This window comes from Brachypodium distachyon, chromosome 3, assembly GCF_000005505.3.
Source record: "Brachypodium distachyon strain Bd21 chromosome 3, Brachypodium_distachyon_v3.0, whole genome shotgun sequence".
NCBI classification, from domain to species: domain Eukaryota; kingdom Viridiplantae; phylum Streptophyta; class Magnoliopsida; order Poales; family Poaceae; genus Brachypodium; species Brachypodium distachyon.
In genome coordinates, this window is record NC_016133.3 from 17,662,163 (window position 1) to 17,673,508 (window position 11,346).

The 11,346-nt window shown below is 45.2% G+C and overlaps 2 protein-coding genes across 3 annotated transcripts; one reads left to right on the forward strand and one right to left on the reverse strand.

Annotated features, from left to right (window-relative positions):
* The first annotated feature begins 2,157 nt into the window (after positions 1 to 2,157).
* LOC100825617 (zinc finger protein CONSTANS-LIKE 2) lies at positions 2,158 to 3,376 on the forward strand. Its single transcript, XM_003571531.4, has one exon. It carries the CDS (start codon positions 2,300 to 2,302, stop codon positions 3,095 to 3,097), a length of 798 nt encoding a protein of 265 aa, XP_003571579.1. The 5' UTR covers positions 2,158 to 2,299; the 3' UTR covers positions 3,098 to 3,376.
* Positions 3,377 to 4,478: 1,102 nt separating this feature from the next.
* Positions 4,479 to 8,511, reverse strand: LOC100828409 (probable receptor-like serine/threonine-protein kinase At5g57670). Of its 2 annotated transcripts, XM_003573561.4 has the most exons (11): positions 8,044 to 8,500; positions 7,838 to 7,929; positions 7,166 to 7,284; positions 6,750 to 6,871; positions 6,258 to 6,665; positions 5,844 to 6,098; positions 5,594 to 5,751; positions 5,357 to 5,436; positions 5,135 to 5,270; positions 4,904 to 5,053; positions 4,479 to 4,811 (listed from the first exon to the last, which is right to left on the reverse strand). In XM_003573561.4, the coding sequence occupies exons 1-11, from the start codon at positions 8,222 to 8,224 to the stop codon at positions 4,692 to 4,694; spliced, it is 1,821 nt and encodes a 606-aa protein (XP_003573609.1). In that variant the 5' UTR covers positions 8,225 to 8,500; the 3' UTR covers positions 4,479 to 4,691. The 2 variants fall into 2 exon arrangements, with proteins under 2 accessions (XP_003573609.1, XP_024317999.1); XM_024462231.1 differs by having other exon boundaries at positions 6,258 to 6,871; positions 8,044 to 8,511.
* Between the last annotated feature and the right edge of the window lie 2,835 nt (positions 8,512 to 11,346).

Sequence of the window (11,346 nt, forward strand, 5' to 3'; positions counted from 1 at the left end):
TGTACCTTGGACAAGAATGTGTGAAGCTCAATCGCTTTTGAAACTGTCAGGAAAATTTTCTCACCGGCCTCTTTTGCTACATGTTCACAATCTTCAGCGGTAAAGCCTCAATCATCCTTGTTGGTAGATATAACAAGTGGTGCTGCTGATGGCTTGTCTACATTTTCAGATTCAAAATTTTTGCGTTCCTTCGCATCGGCTTTTTGTTTAAATCGACAAACAACTCCAAAGAAGGATATGAATTAATCATCAGTTGGCGGTCCTCGTCAGCAACATTGTTAATACAACCAAATTTCAATTTCTTAGACATTGTATCGTTTGAAATCTCAGCATGGCTAGACAGACGTTAAATCGTATCGCACCCCACAATCTACTTTTTATGCCGACACAGAACTTGGTCAACATGTGCAAAAATGGTTGGTTGAAACTCTGTGTTTGAAAACTGAGCTAGCTGGAGCGAAGTTGCATCATATCGACCCTCCACCAGATGAGCTTTTGATTCCTCTGCCTTATCCTGCACAAGATTAGATAAGGTTTATAAGGTGGGTTATATTTAAACAAAGCTAAGGTCTGGTAGGTTACTAACAAGACTGTATTAAAAGCTATATCTACTATTTCCTCTGTTCCATGATATTGACGCAACTTTGTCTAGACACCGATGTATTTAGACATGTTTTAGTGCGTTCGCTTATTTTAGAAAGAACTTGGTTCAAGAATTATGGAACGGAAGGAGTAATAAGGGGTCGTTTGGAACCAAGGATTTTTATTGGATTTTGTAGGAAAGGAACTGTACACGAATATATTCCTTTGCACCGTTTGGAACAAAGGGTAGGAAAATGTGCATTCCTATGGAACACTCTTGGACAATGTGATTTCATAGGAAAGGAAACTCATCCACCTTGAGCTTATTTTTTTTCATATTTGAAGCAACTCTCGCTCACTGTTCCTACAATTCTCGTTCCTGTGTTCCAAATTGTTTTTTTTACCTCGAACCTATGTTTTCAATCCCTCTATGATTTCATATGCATGTCATGCCAACTCGTGTACTTTTCTTATTACTGTCTTTTACCTATCTTGAGTTCCAAACGGGCCTACAAAGGGAAATATTAAGTCTTAAAAATCAATGGATACACTTTCCAATTAAGTCAAAAGTATATATATGTTGCTACAATATATCGTTGTTGTGTGCGTTTGTTTAAAGTGAGTAAATTACCCCAAACTATACCTGGGCAAACCCCGGGCCGGACCTGGTTTCGGGCCGTGCTTTGTAAAGCCCGACCAAAAAATCTCAAGCCCGGGCCATCTGGCCCAAAGCCTGGGAAAAGCTCAATTTTATGCATTAAAATAATCATTTTGAGATAAATAAATGATTTTTATACATATTTTCCAGAAAAATAATGATTTAAACCCATTTTGGGCTTTCTCTGGGCTTTTAGGCCCGGCTTCTGGCGCAAATGTCAGGCCCAAGCCCGACCCGGGACACCGGGCTTCTGGCCGGGCCTTCCGGGCCAGGCCACCCATGCCCAGGTCTACCCCAAACCACCATGTTTGAGGATTTGGTTGGAAAAATCAGTTACATTGTTTCTTTAACAAAACCGTCGTTGCCATGGTGAAACCTTTTTGTCACGTTAATCATGTTTCTCACAATTTCTGCCGTGACGGACGTCAGGTCCGGACCACACCGACCCCGTGTCTTCTCCCAGCCCTACTAATGCCGTGGCGCGGCTGCGGCCCACAGCTTATCCTCTGGCTTGAGAATAAGCCTCAGCATCTGCGTTATCCCGCACCCGACCAATATTTTAGTAGAGCAAACGTGAGCTCAAATCATACACTCTCTAATACGGAGTAATTCGGATCGCGTCTACCAAAACAGAGTACTCCCTCCGATTCTAAATTGTTGTCGAAATATTACATGTATCTAGACGTTTTTTAAGAACAGTGACATCCATATTTGAACAAATTTGAGACAAAAATTTAGTACATGAGGGAGCAACTGTTTTGGTTAGGCAAGGAACAAGGGTGCCTACCAAAGTACACCTACCAATTCCTCTTTAAAAAACTACTCCAGCTCTGAGCTCTGAAGTTTACACGGCCAGTAGATCTCCACGTGTCTTGGTAGACCATTCACCAACTCCACCTTCTCCAAGCTAGAGCTCCCTTTCATCTGGCTATTTATACAGCTCAGCACCTCACTTCCATTGCCCACTCACACAAACTCGATCTCTTCCATTAACCAATCAAAGCAAACAAAACAATCTCAGCAGAGAATCAAATCAAGCATAGCATAGGAGCCAAGGAAATGGGCAGCGAAGGCGGCAGCAGCGGCGGCGACACGAGCCCCAACGCCGGCTGCGCGGTCTGCGGCGTCGCGGCGGCGGTGCTGTACTGCGCGGCGGACGCGGCGGCCCTCTGCACGCCCTGCGACGCGGCCATCCACGCCGCCAATCCTCTCGCCTCCCGCCACCACCGCGTGCCGCTCAGCTCGGCCGCCGCCATGGCGGCCTCCGGCGTGTACGACTACGACAGCCTCTTCGCGGGCGACGACGAAGCCGGCTCGACGCTGACGCCGCCGGGGCAGGGAAGCCCCAACAGCGGCTCGTCCAGCTTCAGCAGCAACGGCGGCTCCGAGAGGAGCCTCTTTGAGCTTCTCTCCGATGTCGACCTCATGGCGACCGATGCCGCTGCGGCGCCGCTGTGGATGATGATGCAGCCCGGCATGGACGCGGCGTGGTCTCTGTCGGAGGGCGTCGTCGTCCCGTCCGGCGCCGGTGCCGGATTCCCGAGCCTTGTCGGCGGCGGCGCCATGGTCGCGGCTGACAGGGAGGAGAAGGTGAGGAGGTACAGGGAGAAGCGCGAGAAGCGCAAGTTCCACAAGACCATCCGCTACGCCTCGCGCAAGGCATACGCCGAGGCGCGCCCAAGGATCAAGGGCCGCTTCGTCAAGCGCGCCGCCGCCGAGGAGTCAGACCACGACAGCACGAACGGCGGCGCCGAGGGGAGCAAGTTCTGGCTCTCCTTCTCCGACGCCGACAGCCGTGACGGCAGCGTTGGCTTCCAAGCGCCGCCGGCCTACGGGGTCGTGCCAAGCAGCTTCTAGAAACTTCTGGAAACAAGAAATTAAGCCGTCGAGACCTTTACGGGCAATTTGCGTACTCCATGCTGCGGTCCTTCCTAGCAAGTGCGTTGCAGTCGATATTCATGGTGGAAATCCGCCATCGCTATTTTTAACTGATGATGCGGGTTTCTCATGCGTGTAATTTTATTTCTCTGGCTCATTAAGTTAGGCGATTAATGCACTTCAGCTTGATGCTTAATTTCTTGTTAATTTATATGAATGAATGCTGTGCAATTCTTATGAATTTACCACATTGATGTTCATGCTGTGATACCGTTGCCGTCCGTGTTTTAACATCTTTTTTTTGCAATTTTTTATAACGGTTTTGCTATTTCATAGGCGACCGAGAAATTTCTCAGTCAATGATAACAACATTTTGATTTAATCATTGAAATTCATGTAAGATTAATGTAGGTCCAATGGATAAGAAAATCTTCATTAGATGGCTACAATTGTCGACTGAGAAATAGTTATTTCTTAGACGGCCGAGAAATAGACACTTTTTTTTTATGCGGGTTTTCATCCCCCGGAAGGTAATTTCATCTCCATAACCTAATCAGCGGATTTGTTTATTATAAGGTAGCTTGTGCAGTTGTTCAAATGTACATTTCATGGTTAAATCTACCATGCGAAGATAATAAAATCTATGTGATTTTTTTTATCAGCAGATAGCTGTTAAATATATTAAATCTTCTCTTCCTATCAGATCGGTTTTTTAGGTGAGATGGTTAGATGAGGTATCTTAACATGGTATCAGAGCCAAAAATCTCGAGTTTGAATCTCAATCTCCCCACATTTTCCCATCATTATCCAGCTATCAGAGCCAAAGGTCTCGAGTTCGAATCTCAATCCCCCCACGTTATCTAGTTTCTTTCTTTTTCCACATCCACGTCGGATGTGAAGGGGGTGTTAAGTATATCAAATCTCTTCTTCCTATCAGATCGGTCTCTTTAGGTGAGATGGCTAGATGAGGTATCTTAACAATAGCTAGCCATGACGACTCTAGTATTTTTAAATTGGAGCTTGGAGACGTGACTTAATCATTGGTGCTTAGTTTAGGTAGTTTGGTAATCATGCCAATTATCTTATCCGTATCTTATAGTAAAGAGTGTCTGTTCTGGATTGCTGGGAGAAGTTTCCTTATCATGAATTATTCTTGGGAATATTATTCCTCCCTCTGATTCTTAGATATGAATGATGACGTGAAGACTGAAAACTCTTTTGTTTTTGTGCGATGTTTGTCTGGATTGTGATTCATTTTAGGCAGCTTTATCGAATTTAACCCGGATTTTAGGTCCACCTGTCAGTTATTGTTGACCTGTAGGTATCTGTAGATTCAAATTTGTAGAAATGCAACCTTGTATGCTCATTCATACTCTACACTTGAACTGATAAATTGAGCCAGCAAATGATACATTTCCAAAATCTCACTCCTAAATCACATGAATATATCTCAAGCATCTAAAGGTTCCAAGATCAAAACCCAGAGGAAAAAACATAAAAGATACCCGAGTAGCACATAACGATGCCATGATAGCAAGCAATACCAGCACCACAATAAATAAGAGCCTATAAATCAAGGAGAACAAGATTCAGAGAACAATGTGCAGTCATCCATGTCGTTGACCTCATCCTCTGGAATGTTCCATTTCTCGGGCTCCTTGAGACACTCATCAGTGGACAGGAGGTGCAGCACCTGAAAAGGATTTTTTTTTGTCATTCAGTTTAACATTTCATAAAATCTAAATAATTGTAGCCAGATCAGGTACTCTGAGATTATGAATGTACCTCAGCCATCGACGGACGCCACATCGCGGGCCGCAGAATGCAGCGTGACGCGACAGCAACCATCCTCTTCAGCTGATCCTTGTCATAGTCATCGCCGAGGTCAGGGTCTGCAAGTTCAGTCGCTTGCCCAGCCTCCAGAAGTGGCTTTGCCTAGACAGCAGGAAAACCCCATATCGGTGAACTGTTTTTTAGTATTTAACTTTTAATTGTGTTCATTCGATTAATCCTTACCCATTGAAGAAGGCTCAGCTTTGAGCAGTCAATAGGCCGCCTTCCGGTGACAATCTCAAGTAGAAGAACACCGAAAGCAAAGATATCTGTTTTCTCATCGACAATGCCGTGCATGAAGTATTCTGGTGCCAAATAACTGCACATAATTCACATTGACCTGATAAAGTTAACACTATAGATTTGTGCTCTGAGTTATAGTGAAGGCACTTTGCCAGTACTTACCCAAATGTGCCTTCGATGGGTACCACAGAGTGATGAGTCCATTGCTTGGGAAGCCACTTTGCCAATCCAAAGTCAGAAATCTGTCGCATAGACAAAGCCCATTTTATAAATCACATCAAAAGATTGTTTGCATGGCAGATGCTACTTTAGTAACTGGTTTTTTGTAAGGTACTCTAGTAACTGTTTTGTGCTTTAGATTAAAAGAATGATCACTGTTCGGTGAAAAAACAGGTTTACCTGAGGTTCGAAGTCATCGCCGAGAAGTATATTGGAGGCCTTGATGTCGCGGTGGATGATCCGGTGTTTGCAGAACATGTGCAGATACAGCAAGCCCCTCGCGACGCCTAGCGCAATCTTGTGCCTCAAAGGCCACTGAAGGACCTTCCCACACTTCCCTGGAAATTTTCATCTTCTGTTTGTCACATATAGTTACCAACAAAATCTTCAGGTCAGTTCTGAAATAATACTACTGACTGAAATTTGATACCATGCAGCGCCGATGCGAGTGTCCCGTTTGCACAGAATTCCATCACCAGATACAATCCATTCTCAATGCAGCAGCCAAGGAGGTCAGCTGTATTTGGGTGGCACACATGCCCTTGGATCCCTAGCTCTGACAGGAAATCCTTCTCCTTCTGCTCACTGGGTTTGCCTTTGGCCAGTCTCTTCACTGCTACACATTGTCCATCAAACAGGGTGCCCTTGTACACTTCTGCATAGCCTCCTCTTCCAACCATGTTGTCTGCAGAAAAGCATCATTCAGGATTTCAGGTTAGCATTTTACAAATCAGTACTGCTTCTGCATTTTGCATCACATGAAAATCCCCAAATTCTGCGGATAGGTTAATTAATACTACAAATTCTGAAAAATACTGAAATGGTACACCTGAAAAGATGTTACCTGGATGGAAGTCATTGGTAGCAACTGAAAGCTCTTGGTAGCTGTAACACTTCCAAGCAGGTTTCTGATCTTCAGTAAACATCGAACAGACGTCGCCGCCTTTCGCACTTTCATCGTCGACGGACCGCAGGAACGGAAGCCAGAGCTTCATGTCTGACAGACGCCTCCATATGCCATTGTGGCCACGCCGGCTCACGTCAGTGCTACATGTGCTGTAGCACTCTTCAGTGTCTTGCAGGTGCTCCCCTTCCTCTGGTCCATCGAGAACCGCCCTTGGCGAGCTCTTGTCTTCCTCGTTGCCTTCGCTTGTGGATTGAGGAGCCTGCTTGCGCGCCAAGCTTGATCGAAGTAGTTTTTGAAGCGGTGGAAATCTTCTGCTCCATGTTGAACTTGAGAACATGCTGCTGTCTGTAGTTTGAAATTCAGAAATAGTATGTGAGCAGAAATGCTTGTTCAAGCAGAATCCGGTACATTTTTGCCAAATGTTCTCACCGTCAAACGAGGGAGACTTGAACCGGGTGCTACTCTGTGGCGAGCTTTCCCTTCCAACAGCAATCACTGAGCACTTGTTTGGAGCATGCATGAAGCAGTAGTTTGAAACCTCAAAGTGATTCCTGGCATGGTTACAATCGTAACATTTAGTGTTCTAGGCCAAATTAATTGTAGCACCAGAAATGTGAAGCATATCCAGAATCTCTGTTGAGATGTATAAACTATGCACTAAACTTACAATAACACAACTAATAGAAAAGTTCAGTTCAGTATCTGAATATGAACAAAGAAGTACTCCCTCCAATTCTAAATTCTTGTCGTGATCATAAAAAGAATTTATAATCACGACAAGAATTTAGGATCGGAGGGAGTACCTTTTTATTTTGGTTGTTTGTTTAGAATCTTACTAGGATTACCTGTGATATGTACTCCTTGATCTTCCAACAACTATAAAGTTCGCATCGGTCAATTCAGCTTCCCGTGTCAGGGCTCTTGGAATGCTTGAGCTGCAGATCACCTTAGCCTCCAAATTGACCTGAAATTATTTTGGGAAGGCAGAAAAGACAGAGGATACATACTACCATCAGAACATAGCACAATTGTAGCACTTGGTTTCAGCTTGATCCAAAAGTCATCAAGAAGTTTAAATGGAAGTACATCATCCCAATTCCCCATAATTAACGACCCAAGATAGGAACATAAAAAGAGACAAACTCAGAGCAGTGTGCCAATCATGGCATTTTGGTCCAACTTCACCTAACAGCTGAAAAGGGACATGACAAGCCTGACAGAAAGGGGCACCAAACTAAAAGCAAATGAGCACAAGCTTTGCTTCCAAGCTCTCACTGCACTGTCTTCGCTAAAAGAAAATAAATGCACAACAGAAGAGAAAGGAACTTTTTCGTCAAAAAAGAAGAGAAAGGAACCACCACGCAAGAACAAGAAAGTAAGAACTGAACACCAAAAGAGATGAGGAAATAACCACCAATGGATCAAATACAACAAAGTAAAAAAACAGTCAACATAAGTAGAAGTCAAACAAAATGTAAAATTGAATTGGGTTTGTTATTTGATCAACAAATCTGCACCTGTTTAGCCTCGCATGTCTCCACAAACTCCCCAAGCATGTAGATCACGAAGGCGTTCGCCTTCTGCAGCCTGTTCTTCCTCCCCCTCCCTCCTGCCAGACACAAAATCCACAACACAACCAAAAGAAAATAAAATCATCAACACAAACAATCCATGAGGCAACAGCAAAGACTCAAGAAAACAAGGACAGTACTAAGGTCGTTACCAAGAACATGAACGGCGACGACGGAATCATTGGGCTTGGCGACGACCCTGATCGCCCATGACAGGAGCTCGGAGCAGCCCCGGGAGTTATTGGGCACGCCGACCAGTATCCTGGAGCCAAGGAGCAGCTGGTGCCGTCGCCTTTCATCGCTGCTCCTGCTGCACTCCTCAATGGCGTCCATGCCGCGGCCTAATTAAACCTCCCCTCCCAAACCCTGATCCTACTCACAACCACTAGTACTATCAGGGGCACTAGCTCTCGTTGCAGTAGTAGCGGCGACGACGACGACGACGGCCACGACAACGACAGGGATTTGTAGGATGGACATGGCGATCGAAAGGTACGTGAGTGAGTGCTCACAGTGTAGTGAAAAAAAAGGTGGAGGTGGTTAGTTAGTTAGTTGGAGGTAGTGATTGCCAATTTGCCATTAGCTAGCCAGCTCTCTCTGTTCATGCCCTGTGGCCTGTGGGGTTGCAGCATGCAGCAGCAGCACTTGGCATGGCTTGCTTACAAAATTGGGGTTGCTTGGGACGGAAGATGCGTGCAGGTACAAAGACGGGTAGAGGCTGGGAGCACCTAGGAGGACTACTGGTGCCTGAATCTGATTGGGTCTTTGCAGGGCATTAGGTACTTGGACTGCAGGTACACCCAACCTCATCTCTTGCACTTGCCACCCTGTTTAACTGTTTTTCAGTTTCCTCCAAGGACCGTTAAACGTAGCTGTTTCAGGAGTTTACATCAATAACCTTTTAACGTACCAGAACAGGTAATCTGTAATTCTTTATCGAACAAGTGTACTAACTGAACTGGACTTTTTAACTGAACTTTTAAAGCATGCAAGAAGTCTATATATATTCAGGCTAAATCTCCTCCCTACTTCTTTTTAACTGAACTTTTTTTTAAAGTTGTTTTCTCAGTCGAATTTCTGGTGCTCTTCAGCAGCCGGAGAGATGAGGCGGGGGTGTTTGTTTGGGCAGGTTTCGCAGGACGACAAACAGTGATCGAGTTGCCATTGGTTGAGTCAGCAATGCATGCTGGTTGGTACTGAAAAGAGAGCGAGATGCTTGTTTAGGGTGGAAGCAAAGGAAGGGCCGGCCGGGCTCACGATCCGCTCTCACTTGCATGCTGTGTAGTGTTTGTTTCCTTCTCTTATCTATTAGGAGGCCCTTGGCAGTTAAGTCAGGGGCCGGGAGGCATGAGTGGAGTGGCCTAAGCTTAGCTAGCATTGTGATCATGCCCAAGATCCACAACACATGGAGTTGTCTCTGGTCTGCTGATCACTCCGGCAATGGGACACTTGGCTCTCCATTCTGGATTTCTGGTCCATATACGGTAGGGTTGTGCTCGGTGCCAAATCTTCCATTGCAACGGAGGAGTAATTATTGCTTGTTAGTGGTGATGGATCTTTTAGAGGTTTCTTGGCTTATTTCTCACTTGTTAATTAAGTGGAGATGATCATTGCATAGAGCTGCGGTGGGGCTCATATTCCACGCCCTGATGTGTATTGGAGTGTGGGGGATGTGACGCCTGGACTGGTCATCATTCTGGATATGGGAGCGACCGAGCAAGGTTTATCGTTTTTTTCAGGAACCAGCAGCAGGTTGCATGTTACTCCCTCCGTCCCAACATATGAGTCATGCACGCGTCCCAAGATCGTCAATTTAACTATCAAAATATAAATTATCTGACGTAAAAAAACATATCATTAAAAAGTTCATTTGATTACGAATCTAATGATATATTTTTTATGAAATATAATTTATATTTTGCTAGTTAAATTTGTAATCTTGGAGGGCGTGCGTGCCTCATATATTGGGACGGAGGTAGTAGCAGACGAAATAAAACTAAGTCGGGACTGGAACAGAAAATGAGTCGTTATATATAAACCAATTTACACTTTATAGTCTATTTTAGATCACACACATCTTAACGGCTTGTGTGCCTTGGGTTCCCTCTTTTTTTTTTCTTTTCTTCTTCTTTTCATTTTTGCTCTATAATGTATACATGTTTTCGCCCTACTTAATGAATCACCGTGAAACCTGCTTGCCCGTCAAAACAAATAATGGTTGTGTGCATCATATATTCATATGATACAAAGGCTAGAGGTATCACTCTCCATTCCAGGGAAGAAAACGTGAGCGAGAGAGTGACTTTAACACGCGTTTTCAAGGACGAAGCCCAGAGATAAGTCGATATGCATAAAAATGCTCACACACCTATATGCGTGATCGTCAGCTAGCTTTGATGGCATGCAACAAGTTGGAGCAAGTGGTCAGAGACTTTTTTACCCACAATGGGTGGCGGTCTAGTTTGCGGATTGAGTCTGCATAGAGATGTTACTTTTCTTTCGATGTAATAATTTATTTGTGTCTCGTACTTGGTTGGCTGTGTGCGTTTCGGCGCAGAGACCGGGGATGTGATACTCTATGTGTATTGATCGATATGCCGTCGAGATCAATAAAAAGCTTTCATTTTCGAAAAATGCGTGTGAATGTGTGGGTCGGGGGTATTTAAAAACATTTTAGATTCAACCTACGCAAAACAGCCAGTGAAGTTTTTTTGCTATTCCCCCGGTAATGTGGCGGCCTCGTCGTCTTGATCAAGACTATTGGTTCAGCACCGGGACGCCGGGCTTCGTGCCGCGCGGGCCCAGGTCTACTAGTTTGGAGCGCCCATGTGCGGTTTAGACTTGGGCCTTCATGTACATGCGGTTGCTAGACTAGAAGCCCACGCAGGCTAGCTCTGCTGGTGGGCTATTCTCAAAAATTAATTTGTTAATGGTGGGCTTCCTCGCCTCTCCCTTCTTCTTCCCTGCTGCATCCTGCATGGCGCGATCCTCTAAAAGCATTTTTCTCGCGCGATCCTCAGGGAAAATAAAAAAAGAAGTCCTCGCGCGCTCTCAGTTGCTTGTTTGGTCGCGCAAACGCTTGGAATCGATCGGCCGGTTCGGCGCCGTATAGATGCCCATGAGCTAGCTAAGCGCTCGATCCGACAGTCGATGTCGATCAAGCAACAGATGGAACGATTCCGGATGGCACCCGGCAGTTTCGGGGCCGGGTCCCGCCATACCAGATCCGGACCCGTACCCGGCACCGGGTCCACATTTTTCTCAGACCCGGACCCGATACGGTCCCGGGTATCCGCAGGTAAACCCGACCCGGCGACCGTATACACCAAAAAGTTCAAAAAACAAAAATAAATTACAACAAGGAGCTGAACTTTTACACAAACAACCCCGAAGCAAAATAGAAAAAAGCAATCCAATCCTAGGAGGCTAGGAGCAGCGATGCCGTTGACTTGGAA

Excerpts from the sequence above, each read along its gene's own strand:
- LOC100825617 (XM_003571531.4), top strand. The coding sequence starts at position 2,300 with ATGGGCAGCGAAGGCGGCAGCAGCGGCGGCGACACGAGCCCCAACGCC.
- LOC100828409 (XM_024462231.1), bottom strand. The coding sequence starts at position 8,224 with ATGGACGCCATTGAGGAGTGCAGCAGGAGCAGCGATGAAAGGCGACGG. Across the intron at positions 6,872-7,165 it reads TCAAGGAGTACATATCACAG|GAATCACTTTGAGGTTTCAA; the intron begins GTAATCCTAGTA and ends TAACCATGCCAG. Across the intron at positions 4,812-4,903 it reads GGCGTCCGTCGATGGCTGAG|GTGCTGCACCTCCTGTCCAC; the intron begins GTACATTCATAA and ends AATCCTTTTCAG.